We start from the raw sequence: 15,451 nt of genomic DNA on the forward strand, positions 1-15,451 counted from the left end.
CAATGTGAGACCTTACTTCAAAACAAACAACCCACCCCAAAATGTGGTGAGGTAACAGGAGGTTGAGGGAATAGTAGGTTGAGAGGAACCAGGAATGGATCACAAGGAACTCCTTAGGTCACATTGAGACACCTGGATTTTTCCCTCAGCAAAATGGAGACTTTAAGGAAGCTCCAATGTAGTTCTGGTAACACTTTTTGTTAGATAGATGGGTTTTAGGAGGCCTGCACAAGCATACATAATACCTCTGGCCAAAAACATCAGCATTCCAACTAGAGAAAAGGCTGCTGTAGAAACTTTCCCACAAACTAGAGACAATGCCAACTCCAGACCTTTAATTGAGAAAGATTAAGCCATGCAAGGTGTCTAAGATGGCATCTCCACCACAGAAAACCAGTGAGCCCCTAGCTCTCAATGCCAGGAATCTCATCCCTTCATTTAAGATTTCAACTGATATCTTCACTGATGGGGGAAGTCCTTCTGTGTACGTTTGTCTTATTGGTTGATACATAAAGTACTGTTGGCCAATACGAAAGCAGATTAGGCAGGACTAGGAGTTGAGGAGGATTCTGGGAAATGTAGTAAAGATAAGTCTTGTGATCCAGGCAGGAAGTGACATAGCAGGCCGACTCAGAATATAAACAGGGACAAGTAGGAAATCGCTCTGCTCTCCTCCTCCTTTCTTCTCTGTGGAGCCGCCATGTGACCCAGGCAAGGAAAGACGCCTGCAGCTGGCATCCGATAAATTCTTATAAAATATATAAGTAGCTATGGTTGATAATTAAGACTGCTCTAGCAGATTAGAAATCCTAGTCATTGGCCAGCAGCATTGTACCTAGTATGTCTCTGTGTGTTATTTTGGGCTCCCACGTGGCAGCAGGGCTCAGGTGGCTTGGCGTTAAGATTTATGGGTTACACTTCACTGCACATGGAAGAAGCCACACTGAGTTCTGTTAAGTGCTGAATACTGGTAATGCTGTCATCACAAAAAAGTGTTGCCAAACAAAGTATTATAAACTGGTTGGATGAATGGATGGGAGTACACAATCAGGGCTGGCTGCTCCTGCATGCTGAGGGGCATCTATGTACACTGTCCTCCTCAATGGTGTGGGTCTACTGCACACTTCTGTATTTACAACATGCACAAGTTGCCTTATCTTTGTGTGACACGGTGCTAGTGTTCAAATCTCCCTGAAGAGGATTTAGGCTGCCTTAAATTACCTCCTATTTTCACTTGGTTACTGTTGGAACAACTATCTCCCTGTAAGGTTGGGGATTAGGACTCCACATCTTTTTCTGAAGGGACGTAAGACAGCCCATAACACTGTACAAGTTATAGGTCACGTCACAGGTCACATCTAAACTCTAGGCTTCCAGAAAAAAAAAAAAAAAAAAAAAAAAAAGGCAGAAACAAAATTTTCATGTTTTCAGATTACATTTCTCCCACTGGCCTCACAGATGCTTTTGCTATATCCTGGCTGCCTGGTAATTTTATTTTTTTTGTTTTGTTTTTGAGACAGGGTTTCTTAAGGCTGGCCTCAGACTCATGGAGATCTGCGTGCCTCTGCATCCTGAGTGCTGAGACTAATGGTGTGTGCCACCACCACCTGGCTAGTAATTTTCAAAAAACTTTTGGGGGTGGGTATCAAGTTCAAATTCAGGGCTTTAAGTATGGTAGGTAGGCACTGTCTCTGAGTTATAGCATTACTTATATTCTACCCCATGTCTTTATTACCCATGCAACCACTGTCTATAAAGCCAGAGCTAGGTCATTCTCTCACAAATTGCCTGGTCATTTAAAAAGCATTATAACTGGACTTAACAATTTTCATTCTGACACACCCCTCAAAATATCACTAATTTTCAAACTTGGCAATTCATTTTATAAACTTCATTTTGTACATGTATTTGCCCACACATATAGGTCACAGTACAATCTGCAAGAGTGGTTCTCTCCTTTCAAGTCCTGGGGCTTGATTCAGGTCATCAAGCCTGGTGGCTTTTATCTTTAATGCTGAGCCATCTTATTGCCCCTACTACTTCCTTTTGCTAACAGGATCCTAAAGCTACTTAATATGTGGGATCTACATGTCTAGTACGTGTAGGCATCTTCAAAGTTCAAATACAATGAGATAGCAAAGACACATTGACTGTAGATGACAGATGAGACCAAGTTCTGCAGGGCAAGAAAAGTACCTTGTCTAAGGTTCACAGTATCGAGGCGAAATAGGACTTAAGAAAAGTTAGTCTATGCCGTCAAACCCTCTTAAAATAATGGAAGAAAAAGTTTTGTTTAGTTATATTTCACAAAAGGCAAACAAAATACAGAAATCTGAAGTTTTATTTCAGGAGCCACCACGGATTTTGCTTTTACTTCTATGTAAAGGTTATTTTATACACAGCGTTCAGAAATACATCTGTTTGTAGTTCTATCAGTTTTGTCAAATGCAAAGGACAAGCATGACTCATACAAATATACTTTAAATAAGCCTTAGAATCACAATTTAATTGCTAAATGATTCAGCTATTGAAAAAGTACTGTTTCACATTCCAAATGACTTTCTCAAACTAAAAAGAGTACAAGTGTATCAAATCTTTGCCAATATTTTTAAAAACTATGTCCAGTTACAAATTAGTTTAAAACTTCTTGAAAATTAATTATCAAGTGATGTTCCCCCATTATGTAACTATTATTACTTCAACAACCTTTGAAGAAACATTACTCACAAATTTTGGACAATTAAAAACTACAAAATGAGATTGTTTCCAGAAGAGAAATGAACCATAAGTTAGAAATTGCACAGACATTTATTCAGGAGGTACAACCACTAGTCCTTATATATCAATGATCATTCCACATAATGACATGTATTTTTTAAGTCATGCTGGCAATGCTTTCCAGGTAAGCCACAACCATATCTTCTAGTAAATTCTATTCATTTTAATTGTAAACAAAGTACTTGAGCAAAATACCTTAAAATTTTACAACAGGAAGATGATCTTAAAAACCAGAACATCTATTCTCTGTAGTTGACAACCAAATGGAGAGGCTACCTGGGTGGGCTGGGCCATTTTTGTCATGCACATCAGCAACTTTGCACATGTAAAAGGAAGTGCTCCTGCAGTCACATTCATCCACAAGGCTCTTTTTCCTACCCAGGTGATCACCACTCTTCCCAAAGCACTATTATTTATTCTATGCCTGTGCTAGTTCTGTCAACACATTAGTCTTTAAAACTTGGTCTGTGTCTGCAGGCTGTTTACTCAAATATATATGCTCTCTTTTTTAAATATATTATAATGTATATAGTTACCTTTCTTAAAAAAAAAAAGAAAAAGAAAAAAGGAACAAGGCTACAACAATGTAGGGGTACAGTAATGAATGAAGGAGCCATATGCAGACAGCACAGAATCAATACTTACAGTGTTTCACATCTGAAAATTTTAAACATGCTCTTTTGAATAACTTAGTTTTTTTTTTTTTTTTTTTTGTAAAAGGGGCAGAAAGAGAAAACACTGAATTTTACAACTGAATTATTAGTAGGTTTTATTTTTTTAAAAAAGAAAAAAAGGGCCAGCGTGTTTACATAGTGAATTCCAGGACAGCCATGCAGGGCTATGTAGAGACCCTGTTCCCCACACCCTGAAAAAGGTAAACTATAATTATTTTGTAAATAAGGAAAGCCAAATAACTTTTAAGTCCATAAGGACTTAAAGAAATACAATCAACCATTAAGTAGCTTCCAGATCCAGTATAGTTGGAAATCCCATGAACCAGTGCTCCTCAAACCTGAGTGTCCCATCAGAACTACACAGAATGAGCTTCTGAAGGCAATAGGGGGTAGACTTGGTCAAAATACATTATTTAAAACTGTTAACCAATAAAGAAATCATTTCAACTTAGCTGTTATTGGAAGGGACCTAGGTATCAGTAAGTTCTAAGCTCTGCAGGGTATTCTAACATGCAGCTAAGGTTGAGAATCACCCAGCCAACTCATTTTGAAATATTTAAGAAAATAAATGAAAAGCTGGGACAAAGGGAAATTTGTTTTTGTAAGCTACAAATGAAATAAAAACACCTATTATATATTTACTGTGTGCCTAGTTTTATTCACAAACCATCCATTTATTAAAATTCCTTCACTTCCTTATTATACAAGACTACTGTACACTTGCCACCGAGTTTTCCTATGGTCAATATTTAAAATTCTGAGATATGAGAATTTCATCAATGAAAGCAAGCTATTTCTACTCATGCTCAATAGTACCAAGCAAAGCTATGTATTTGGCTCCTTTAAGTTACTTTTATTTTACGAATTATAAATAGGTAGCAGCCCACACAAAGAACAGATTGTGAATTACTGCAGAAGAAAAAGCTTACTCAACAAACTAAAAAAAGAAAAAAAAATGTAACTTGGCTGAAATTCTGCAATCGCTGAAACATGAACCAGGAGGCTGTAATTGTAACGGAACGCTGATGTGTACTGAGGAGCAACTGTAGCCATAGTAGCTAGGCTGAGACAAGACCCCAGGGTGTACTTGCCCTGTGATGTAGGGATACGAGCACAACAATAATATTACTGTTCTATATGCACCAACTTTAATATATAGAGTTTTACAAATACCTCTAATAATCTTACAATTAAATTAAAATATGTCATACTCTTCTATACTACTTTGGTCTCAACATTTTAAAAACACATCAGCTAATTTTGAAAATATACAATTCAACATGATGCTATCAATATCAAGCACATTTTGTAGTGGACTAAAGACATTCAACCATGCACAATCCAGTGTTCAATTCCTAAATGATAAATAACAATGCTGACTTTTACTCTGAAAACCACTGAAAGCTACAGATATTTTGTAAGACTGACAGTGCTCACAAACATGCAAAGCCGTGTACACACTTCCATTCTTCCTGAAGGAATGTTACAAAATGCCCATTTTTTTTTTAAAAAAATAAAGGTAATAAAGTCATAATTATGATAATTTCCTGCATTTCAACCCATCAGTTTTTTAACATCATCACCTCAACCTTTTATAAATGTTCTTATAATCTGTGACTGAAAATGAATCAACTTTGATTTCAGCTTTTATAAGACTTAGTCATAATCACACATCGATAGCTGCCTTTTAGTAAAATAGTGACATCCAGTGGACAAATGGTAAAAAGCATTGTTCAGACTCTCATCGCTATCTGAATCATAAAGATAAGAAGCATTCTGAACCCCACTCATTGTGAGACTTAAGAAGCTGCCTGTTTCTGTATCTTAAACAAATCCTGCCTCCTCTTCCTGTCTCGAATTAGAACTGAAGCTGAACACTAATTATGTTGGGCTCTTCAGGCTCCACATTTAAGTTATTACTTTGTCTTATTTTCATTTTTCTCAGCACAAACTACCTCATCTCTAGGCATGGAAGAACTGAAATATGAGAAATATATTTAAATATAAATGAATAGCCTAACAAATTTGAAAAGTTGAAATCTGAGCTTGTTTGCATTTATAATTTATGACATAAATAAGGGATTTAATCAGTAATGTTAATAATCAAATTACATCCTCTTGATTCACTGCTTAAATATTATGAAAGAATACCTATTTAGCAATGATTGCTTCAGTGTTTAAAAACTTACTTTTACAAATCAGTATAAATGAATACATTATACACTGTTTAAATAAAGATAAAAAGGTTCCATGATAGCAATGATTTACCACTGATTACAGATACATTTATGTATGTTCTAAGTACAAAATGCAGCAGCAATGCCAACATTCAATGTGATAAACTGCTGAAGGAAAGACTGCTAGTTTTAATATTTTGGAAAATTGAAAAGAAATTTCACAAAGAAATTGCAGTAAGCAAAAGGAAATATTGGAGAACTGTTATTTGTAAATAAGTTGCCAAATGATGAAAAGCTCTTTTTAAAAAAAGATTAAGAATGTAAAAGTACATTTTAATATTAAAAAAGCATTTTTAAAAATCTATAACAACTTTGTGACAAAATCTGCATTTGAAAAAGGCCTGTAAAAACAGCAGGACAGAACTGCCCTCATCACCTTTTACTTTTTCTCGTGAGAAAAAAAGTGTATGCTTCTCTACAACCGTAAGTGATGCTAAAATAGGCATTTATAAAATGGCAAGAAGATTTCACGGAAGTTTCTGGTGGTTTACAATCACTGGCATCGAGGCCATCAGTAGGTCACAAGTAAAACTTTTCTAGCTAAAAGCAAAGAGGAACATAAAGTTTTTAAATGATTAGGTCTGTTGTCTGCGTTTTGCTGATCTCATTTTTTCAAAGCGTGATTCCATTTCTTCCAGGACTTTTGGTGTATACCGTACAACTAATTTAACCTTCCCTTGGGCTGCTTTCAGTAGCTCTACAGCTTTTTCATGATGCTCTCCTTCAACACTCTGAAAAAATGCACACACACAAAGAAACAGTTAACAAGTAATCCAACCTGTAAAAATGTTTAAAACACAAGTAAAAATTTTAAATGTTACATCATTTCAGCACTATAAAAATAACAATCTTATTTTATCACTTTAATCTGAAATCCTATGATACACATTTGTGCATATTCTAGGAATATACACACACCTTAGGTCAGCAGTAGATCAAGTAACTGCCATTCCTCACGAGTAAAATGCGGGTTTATTTCTAATTTATACAGTTTTAGCTCCTCCGAGCACTGCTGATATACCCTGGAGTGCTCTACAGCCACACCTTTTTTTTTTTTTTTTTTTAAATTTGTTTTTCATTTTAAATACTAACTCCAGTTCTCCCTCCCTCCCCTTCTCCGGCTCTTCCCCTCATCAACTCCTCAGAGGGTAAGGCCTTCCTTGGGGAGTCAACAAAGTCTGTGCAGACCAAGTTGAGGAAGGACCAAGCCCCTCCCTGTTATCCCACCATAAGGAACGAGTTCCAAAAAGCCAGTTAATGCACCTGGGATAGGTCCTGGTTCCACTGCTAGGGCTAGTCCCGAAACAGATCATGCCACATTAACTGTCACCCACATTCAGAGGGTCTAGTTCAGTCCCATGCAGGTTCCCCAGCTGTCAATTCAGTCTGTGAAAGCTAATCTACAGCCGCACTTAAAGTACTGGGCTGGGGATGCAATTCAGTGGTCAAGTGGTAGCCTGGCATTCTGAGTTTGGTGTTCAGCCCAACAACAACCTCCACTATCACCAGCAAATCAAAACAACCACACAACACTGTACTGAGCAGTACCACTTGGGTTTCTCTCAAGGGATTTCAACTCAGTCTCAGAAGTTTTTCCCCTTTCATTTTCTGATTCGATTGCTCCAGTGCACCCCCAAGTGGCTACAACACATTACTGCATATAACAAATGTAAACAGATTTATCTTTACCACTCCGTTAACAGAAAGTAGCTGATCTCCTCGTTTGAGACCCCCATGTCTGTCAGCAATTCCACCTGGAATTATCCGTGAGATATAGATTGGTGAGTTTTGTTCTTTGCCTCCCATGATATTGAATCCAAGGCCCTCTTCTGTTTTGGGTAACTCAACAACTCGGGGATGGGAGTGCCCTTCACTGGCAGCAAAAGCAGCAACAGTAGCCTGGAAAAGAAATGCACACATCTAAGAACACAACTTATTTTTGAGGAGCTGGGGTTTGAACCCAGGGACTCAGATATGCTAAGAATGTGATCTCTAGCTTGCCAAAGGCACTTCTGAACCACAAAGCTTTTCATTTGTGAGCTCTCACAACTTTACTGTAAGTCAAACATGTTTGCAGAAGATAAATGACGATGATAAATACTCAGAGATGATGTAGGAAGTAAACTTCAGAAATATGTGCTACATGTGCACAGGGCTGGTCAAGAAGACTTGCAGATGTGTAGATACTAAGAGGGGAAGCCTTCCCTGAGGATGACAACAGCCCTGAACTTCAGAGCATATAGACTGGTTCCTTCGGGGCTCCTGGGCAAGACACAACCTACCTACCTACATAAATGTGTCCTTATATGAAGTCATGGCTGCTATATTGTTTGTACCAAATACTAAATAACAAAAACCTCAAGAAATAACTCAATACTCAGATAAAGAAGGATATATATAACCCATATGAATGTTTTTGTTGCTTTAGTTAAAATATCTAGCTACAACTAAAAAGAAAACGAAATAGAAGAGATAGAACTATGTCTACTTATATTCTAACACAGGTTTACATTCTGTTTCTTTTCCCTTTTAAAGGCACCATTTTCATTATGGATATTGAATGGAAAAACAAAAATGAGGAGGAGGAAGGGGAAAGATGTTGAGACTTACTGAATACCATTGACTATCTCTGATGCACTAAAAAGACCCCATTTAATATCCAAAACCAGGGCTCGAAAGCTCTGCAAATTCTGAGGGTTACAGAAATCAGAGAAAATTAATTTCTTTGCAGTGGGGTGGGGGCGATGGGTGGCTGTTTGGAGGTGAAGCATGAACCTTTAAAGAACTGGCTAGCTTCAAACTCTTCATCTTCAAGCTTCAGCCTGAAGTGTTGGGACTGCAAGTATGCTGATAAAACTTGTAAAAAAAAATCCCCTCCCCAAACAACATTTAGCCCAGGCTGGCCCAAACATGTTACGGAGCCAAGAATAACCTCAGCTTTCTGCTCCTCCTGCAATTATCTCCCAAATGATGGGATCAGAGGCATATGCCACCACACCTGGTTTTATGTGGTGCTAAAGATGGAGGGAACTCAAAGCCTTATGCATGCTCGGCAGATACTATATAAACTGAACTATACCCACACACCTCCCCAAACCCCAAGTTTCTATGGATTCAGTGACTTTGACAAAGGAAACCTACACACTTAAGTACCTGGACTTAATGAAGACTCTAGTACTTCCTTTGTGAACCAGTAATTAGCAATAAAAAATAGCCTGCATGGAGGCTAGAGAAATGGCTTAAAGAGCACTTACTGCTCTTCCAAAGAACCTGGCTTCAATTTCAAGCACACAAGCTGTAGTTCACAAATGTCTAACTCTAAGATCTGATACCCTCAAACAGAAGTACATGAAGGTATTTTACCAATGTACATAAAATAAAAATAAAAAGAGTTGCCTATTAAGTACATGTAGTGTAAGTTAACATATTCTAGGCAAACATGATCTACATCTAGCTCAATGTCTGAGTTATTTGAGGAAAACAACACTGGCTAAAAACAAAACACACACACACACACACACACACACACACACACACACACACACACACACACACACAAAATATGCCATCTATAGCCCAGAGGAGGTGGCCTAGGACCAACACTATCCAATATGTACAGGACCAAAGTCAAGGGAAAATCCAAAAGAATGTTAGGGCTTACCCTAGTGTCCCTAGGATTACCATTCATTTATTGCTGTGTGGTACAAGGAAAGTAGTCTAACTTTGATGCTTCCTCATCAACAAGAAAGTCACCCTCATCAATTATGAAATCAATGTTATAACCATAAATCCATATAATGCACTGAATGGAATAAGAGGCATGATATACATACTGTTGTATTTTCAATGTATAATCTAAACAGTATCACAAAATATCTTACAAAGTCAATAAAACATTGCTATTTCTTAGTACCTAAGAAGTACAGTATAGGTTGAATAAGCTAGTTTTCACAGCTTACTATGTATCTAGTAACTGCATGTAAAATCTTCAATTTGTGACTTCTGTACTGCATGTATACCCTATACATACATACATACATACATACATACATACACACACACACACACACACACACACACATATGTCTAGACAGCCTGTGTGTCTCTGTGTGAGCACATGTGTGCTGACTCACTGAGCAGTGAGCCCCCAGGATACCCACTTCTTTACTCCTCCGGGCACTACGGTTATAGACAATGTTACGCTGAGCATTTACTTGGGAGTTGGGGATCTGTACTCAGGTCCTAGTGCTTGCATAACATGGACTTTACCCACTAAACTATCTCCCCAGCCCCACTTCTGAGCAATGAAAACCTTCACCTTTGCAGTTGCATTAGCCCTCACTTCAGGGCTGCTACTGATGTCCACAGTTTCATAAACATGTTCATACACCTGTAAAACACAAAGTTTTCATATTTAAGTTCTGGGATATATCTATGTTCAAGTTCTCTGAGGAGTTAACAAACATGTTAAGGTTTCCCAAAGACAGCTTTGTAAAATGTAAATGCTTTTCTATTAGGAATACAAAGGAAATTCTTCTCTTTTGGTGGTGGTACTAGGAGCTGAACCCAGGATTTTATACATGTTAGACATGTACAAAATCTACCACTAAGACATACACCCAGCTAAAGATTCAAAAAATAGAGAGCCAAGACCAGTTCTAATGTTTTCTTCCCTGCCCCACATCTCTTCTTATCTTTTTTTCAGGCAGGATGGTCTATAACTCACTTTGTAGGCCAGGCTGGCCTGTACCTCATGGGAATTCTTCCTGCCTGCCTCACCCTCCCAAGTGTTGGGATTATAGATACGAGCCATCATGCCCAGCTCTAGTTTATTTTGTACTGCATTTCTGAATCCAGATTTCAGTGTATTTCTGTAGCTAATTAATTTAAAATGAGGAAATAGAAACCATGTTAACTCACCTCCCTCACAGCATTGCAGAACTCACTCTGAAGGACTCTTTGCAGAGCCTGAAGTTTCTGTGGCGGCACCTCTCCACTCCTCTGTAGTTTTTCCAATAGTTCAATTGCTCTGCAGATATCTACAAGGAAACAAAACACAAGTGACAGATTCTCCTCATTCCTTTAGAACTTTGGAGCAGCTAAAAGCAATCCAAAGGCTAGCCAGGTGTGGTACCCAATATGAATAATCCTTACTCCAGAGACTGAGGCAGGATGATCACCACCTGTTTAAAGGCCAGCTTGGGTTTCAATACTGGCCCCCAAAACAAAGCAAACAACCAAAAAAACCAAACCAAAACAAAAAGCCCAATTCCCCCAAAGACAATATATAGTAGAAAAGAAAAACCTTTAATCAGAAAAACTGACAGTATTATCATGCATTATTTAGTCAATAAAAATTTACACAATCATCTCACTGGTACCCAAGGCAGCCAACCAGTACAAGAGAGCATGTGCTAGTGAGATCACTGTTACTTCTGGAAGCAAAACATGACACATATGTACATACCAACTGTTCAGTGACACATGGAAATGCAACTAGCTGTGAGGATTGATAATACTATTTTAATTTGGACATGTCCAGACATGGTTTACGAAATAAAAAGAAAAAAAAGTGTCTTAATGCTTGTGTGTGACCTTGGATAGGTTTCCTAGGCTGTGTTGCAGTCTTCCACTGTAAAACAGCACTAATAGTACCTCATGTGGAGAAAGGAAAAGAACTAAAAAGCTTCACAAGCACAGATATGCCACATTGGTATGGACTAATTTTTTTGTTTTTTTCCAGACCGGGTTTCTCTTATTGATTAGGTTGTCCTGGAACTCGCTCTGTAGACCAGGCTGGCCTGGAACTCACCAGATCCGCCTGCCTCTGCCTCCCGAGTGCTGGGATTAAAGGCATGCGCCACCAACGCCAGGCTGGTATGGATTAATCTTAAGAAATATTAAGGGACTAGAGAGATGGCTTAGCAGTAATGAGCACTTCCTGCTTCTCTTAACAGTAATGAGCACTTCCTGCTTCTCAGCACCCACTTGGGCATCTAACAATTACCTAAAACTCTAGTTCTAGGGATCTGACACCCTTGTCTGGCCTCTACCACCATCCAACACACACAATTTAGGAAGAAAAAAAAGAATATCACACACACACACACACACACACACACACACACACACACACACACACACACTCACGGTTACTGTGATTGGAAAATGTACAAATGTGTTTTATGAACAAAGAAACTTTAGAAATAAAGATTCATGTTATAACACTATTAATCAGGACCTCTGTTCTGATTCCCCAACCCCAAGGTTTTTCTGAACCCAAGCCTCAATGTATTACTACCACTAATTAACCAAATTTCAGTAAATTTTAATTGTGTTCATTTCCTTCCAAAGACGAGAATATCTACTATTCTATATATTCTAATCTTTGAATACTTTTGACTTAAGTGGAGGAAGTTTTTGATTTCATGATATACTAAATAAACAGATATTTACTCCATAAACTTAGGACTTTTCTTCGAATTTGCAGATGAAAAAGTCCAAATAAACTTAGTGAGAAGCAAAAGTTGATTCAGTTTTAGATAACGTTTAAACTCTTTAATCAAACAGACCACTTCTGCTCTTTCCCACCTCCAGAAGGGCTAGTAAATGTTATTTCACGAGTTGTTGCTTTACAAAGTTACAATTATCCACATTAAAATCCTATAAACAGGCCTAGCTCAGTGGTAGAGTGCTCACCCAAAATTGTACAATGCCCTCAATTCAGTACCCAATGTGGTAGAAAGAAGGAATAGGGATGAGGAGAGAGTAGAGGGGAGGGAGTCCAGCTAATCAATAATTAACACTTGGAAACAAACTAAAAACTATTAAATTTAAACTGTACCAAATACACGCTAAGTCTGTGTGAACTACATTTTGATGAGTTAGAAGACAAACAGGAACTTGATCACGTGTGCTGGCATTTTACTATGAACTGTTGAGAGTATATGTTAGGTCTGCTAGAATTCTCAATCAGTATCAGACTTGATGTCATCTGACTTGCTAGCAGATCCTGTTAACTGACAACAACCAATTAGTACTTCATCCCCACTGACATTTTGCGCTTTCTACTGCATAACTGAAAACTCTGTAACAGCAAAAAGCAAATGCCAGAGAATAAGGGTCCACATTTTGTGCTTCATTTAAAGTACAAAGAGTACCAACTTGTTAGAGACCTCCAATTATTCTGGTTAACACCAGCTGATTTGTTCCTGTGTCCAAGGCACACTGGCATTATGCTCAAGAAGAAAATGTCACAGCTGTAAGCCTTAGTTTTTCCCAAGCTACCCTCTGTCATAAAATGACATTAATGAATGCCCTGACAGGCTGCAGAGAAACAAGTCTGAGGAAAGTGGTTCTTTCAAGAGCACCAACTTTTAAATTATTTCCTTCTTGGACAGTATTAGTAGAGACTACAATTGAGGATACTAATGTATGCGAAGTAGTGTCAAACTCCACTCCACACTTTGTTTGCCGACAGCACTCAAGATGCTTAAGAGGTACTTCCTGAGAACTATGACTTCCAATCATAAAAAGCTTGCTCCAGTTGTTTGAAATCTAACGATATGGGCAGGGCAGGGTACAACGTTGGAAATCCTCGACTGGCTGCTGATAGAATATTTCCACAATAGGTTTTATTTTTCCTGACAGTTTGCTCTAGGAAGCAATCAACCAACCAAGTTTGCAACTGTAAGGGCTTGTAAGTCAGGAACAGCATCGCACTTAAAAGTGATTTACAACCAACTACTACCCCACCTCGTTACGCAATCTCCTTCGAAAGAACAAGTCTGTTGGAGAGAGAGAGAGAGAGAGAGAGAGAGAGAGAGAGAGAGAGAGAGAGAGAGAGAGAGAGAGAGAGAGAGAGAGAGAGTGTGTGAGTGTGTGTGTGTGTGTGTGTGTTTAATGCATCCTCTCCGTGACTGGAAGGAGTGCAAAAGCGAAGACACAGCAACTCAAAGCCCAGGAGGTAGTTAGCGCTCAAAGTAAAGAAGGGGTCTGCGTTTAAGGGGGGTTGTTAGGCGGGAGTGTGCCTGTGTGTGTGTGCCGAGTGTATGAACGCGGGCAGGCGGGCACACTCATTTGTTCCCGCACACGGGCAACGGGGGTAGACAGTCCCGAACGGCGTGGTGGCACTTGCTTTCTGGGATTTATGAAGCGTCTGCAGTGCTCGCTCAGGGAGTGCCGGTGCCTGCAGCCGGGGGCAGGTCCTAAGAACCGAGCTGCGCCCACCGTCAGCGAACTGAGGGGGTCTGGCGAGCGTTCAAAACGTGGCCAGCTCCTCCCACAAGCAGCGCCCGGCACGAAGGCCGGAGGAGCCCTCCGAGTGTCAGCGTCCGGGCCACCTCGCCTTCGCTCCGGCCAGCGGAGCCCTTCGTCAGTCCCCACCCGCTTCACCCACCGCGGCCGCCAGACCCGCCGCACTCACCCCTCTCCAGCCGGACAGGCTCCCCCAGCGCCGCCATCTTCTCCTCGGCGAGGCAGACCCACAGGAAATGACGACAGAGAGGCCGTGGTGGAGGGACCAGAAGCCGGAAGGGTGAAGATGGTAGTAACGCGAGAGCTACAAGGATGCGGGGTCGAGCTGTGGAGGGTGAGGTTGCACCGACGAGAGGTTGTCTGCGTTCGCTGGTCTGTGCTCGCCCACTTCCAGCCACCTGAGGTGGAAAAGGACCGCTATCCCGACTTGTCCCCTGCCTCGGGGAGTCACGTCATTAGTTCCAGGCCCTGCTTGATCCTCGGCAGCCTCTGACCTTGCACACTGGCCGTCGTCTCGGCCGGTTTCTCCATGTCCGAGGAGGCTCTTATAACGCCTTAGAATCCCAGATTGCTTTACTTTTAAAAATCCACAGTTCGTATCTTTGTCTCTAGTCTGTTAGAGCAGAAGGGGAGAGGACACACAGTAGTTGCACCTCAAAGTCACGCTTTTAATTGGCCAACTCAAAGTCTTTTGTAAATGAAGTATGAAGCGTATGTGTTGTTCTGTAGGTCCAATTTCTAATCTGTAAAAAAAAAAATGTTTTTGTATGTATAAGCGTTTTACCTACATGAATGTATGTGCACCATTTACGTGCCTGGTGCCTATGGAGGCCACAGGAGGGCATAGAATGTTTGAGAACACGCGTTAACGATAGTTGTGGGCTGCTATACCGGAGTTGGGAATCTGGCCCCAGGACGGCTGGCAGAGCAGCCAGTTCTAAGGGTTATGCCATCTCTCCAGCCCCTTATAGGGCCACGTCTGAAAATTTAATGAACCCAAATCCTTTTAGTCCCCAATTTAAGTGAAATTTTATGAAATTTGAATTTGACCAGCAAAGTCCTTGGTCTGTGCTAAGTTCTCAACACCTCCAGGACAGGATTGATCTACCTTTTCCATTCAACTACAGTTTTCTACTTATTACTAGGTAGAGCCAATTCAGACTTGTGTGAGACTTAATTGAATCCCAACACTGGGCAGTCGTCTTAAAGCTTCCTCATGGTCCATGCAAACTATGTAGATTTTCTATGCTGATAGGAACTATTCTTATGAATTAGGGTTACACATTACTTAACTTTTCCTCTCTCTACATCTTTTTTAGTGCCTGAGATCAAACCCATACACAGACTTACATATGCTACACAAATGTTCGACTACTGAACTACATCTTCTATCCTCTGCTCTTTTGCAGTAATCTTTTTTGCACGTCCTTGATAATTATCACATAATCATAAAAATTCCAGAATTCCAGGTTTAAGTAGACGACCATAACGGTTTCTAGAGAATAA

The 15,451-nt window shown here is 39.8% G+C and overlaps 1 protein-coding gene across 1 annotated transcript; it reads right to left on the minus strand.

Moving 5' to 3' along the window:
- Positions 1 to 2,323: 2,323 nt before the first annotated feature.
- Positions 2,324 to 14,269, minus strand: Lin7c (lin-7 homolog C, crumbs cell polarity complex component). Its single transcript, XM_027422295.2, has 5 exons — positions 14,115 to 14,269; positions 10,610 to 10,728; positions 10,008 to 10,079; positions 7,379 to 7,588; positions 2,324 to 6,420 (listed from the first exon to the last, which is right to left on the minus strand). Exons 1-5 carry the CDS (start codon positions 14,149 to 14,151, stop codon positions 6,265 to 6,267), a joined length of 594 nt encoding a protein of 197 aa, XP_027278096.1. The 5' UTR covers positions 14,152 to 14,269; the 3' UTR covers positions 2,324 to 6,264.
- Between the last annotated feature and the right edge of the window lie 1,182 nt (positions 14,270 to 15,451).

Source organism: Cricetulus griseus, chromosome 6, assembly GCF_003668045.3.
Source record: "Cricetulus griseus strain 17A/GY chromosome 6, alternate assembly CriGri-PICRH-1.0, whole genome shotgun sequence".
NCBI lineage: Eukaryota > Metazoa > Chordata > Mammalia > Rodentia > Cricetidae > Cricetulus > Cricetulus griseus.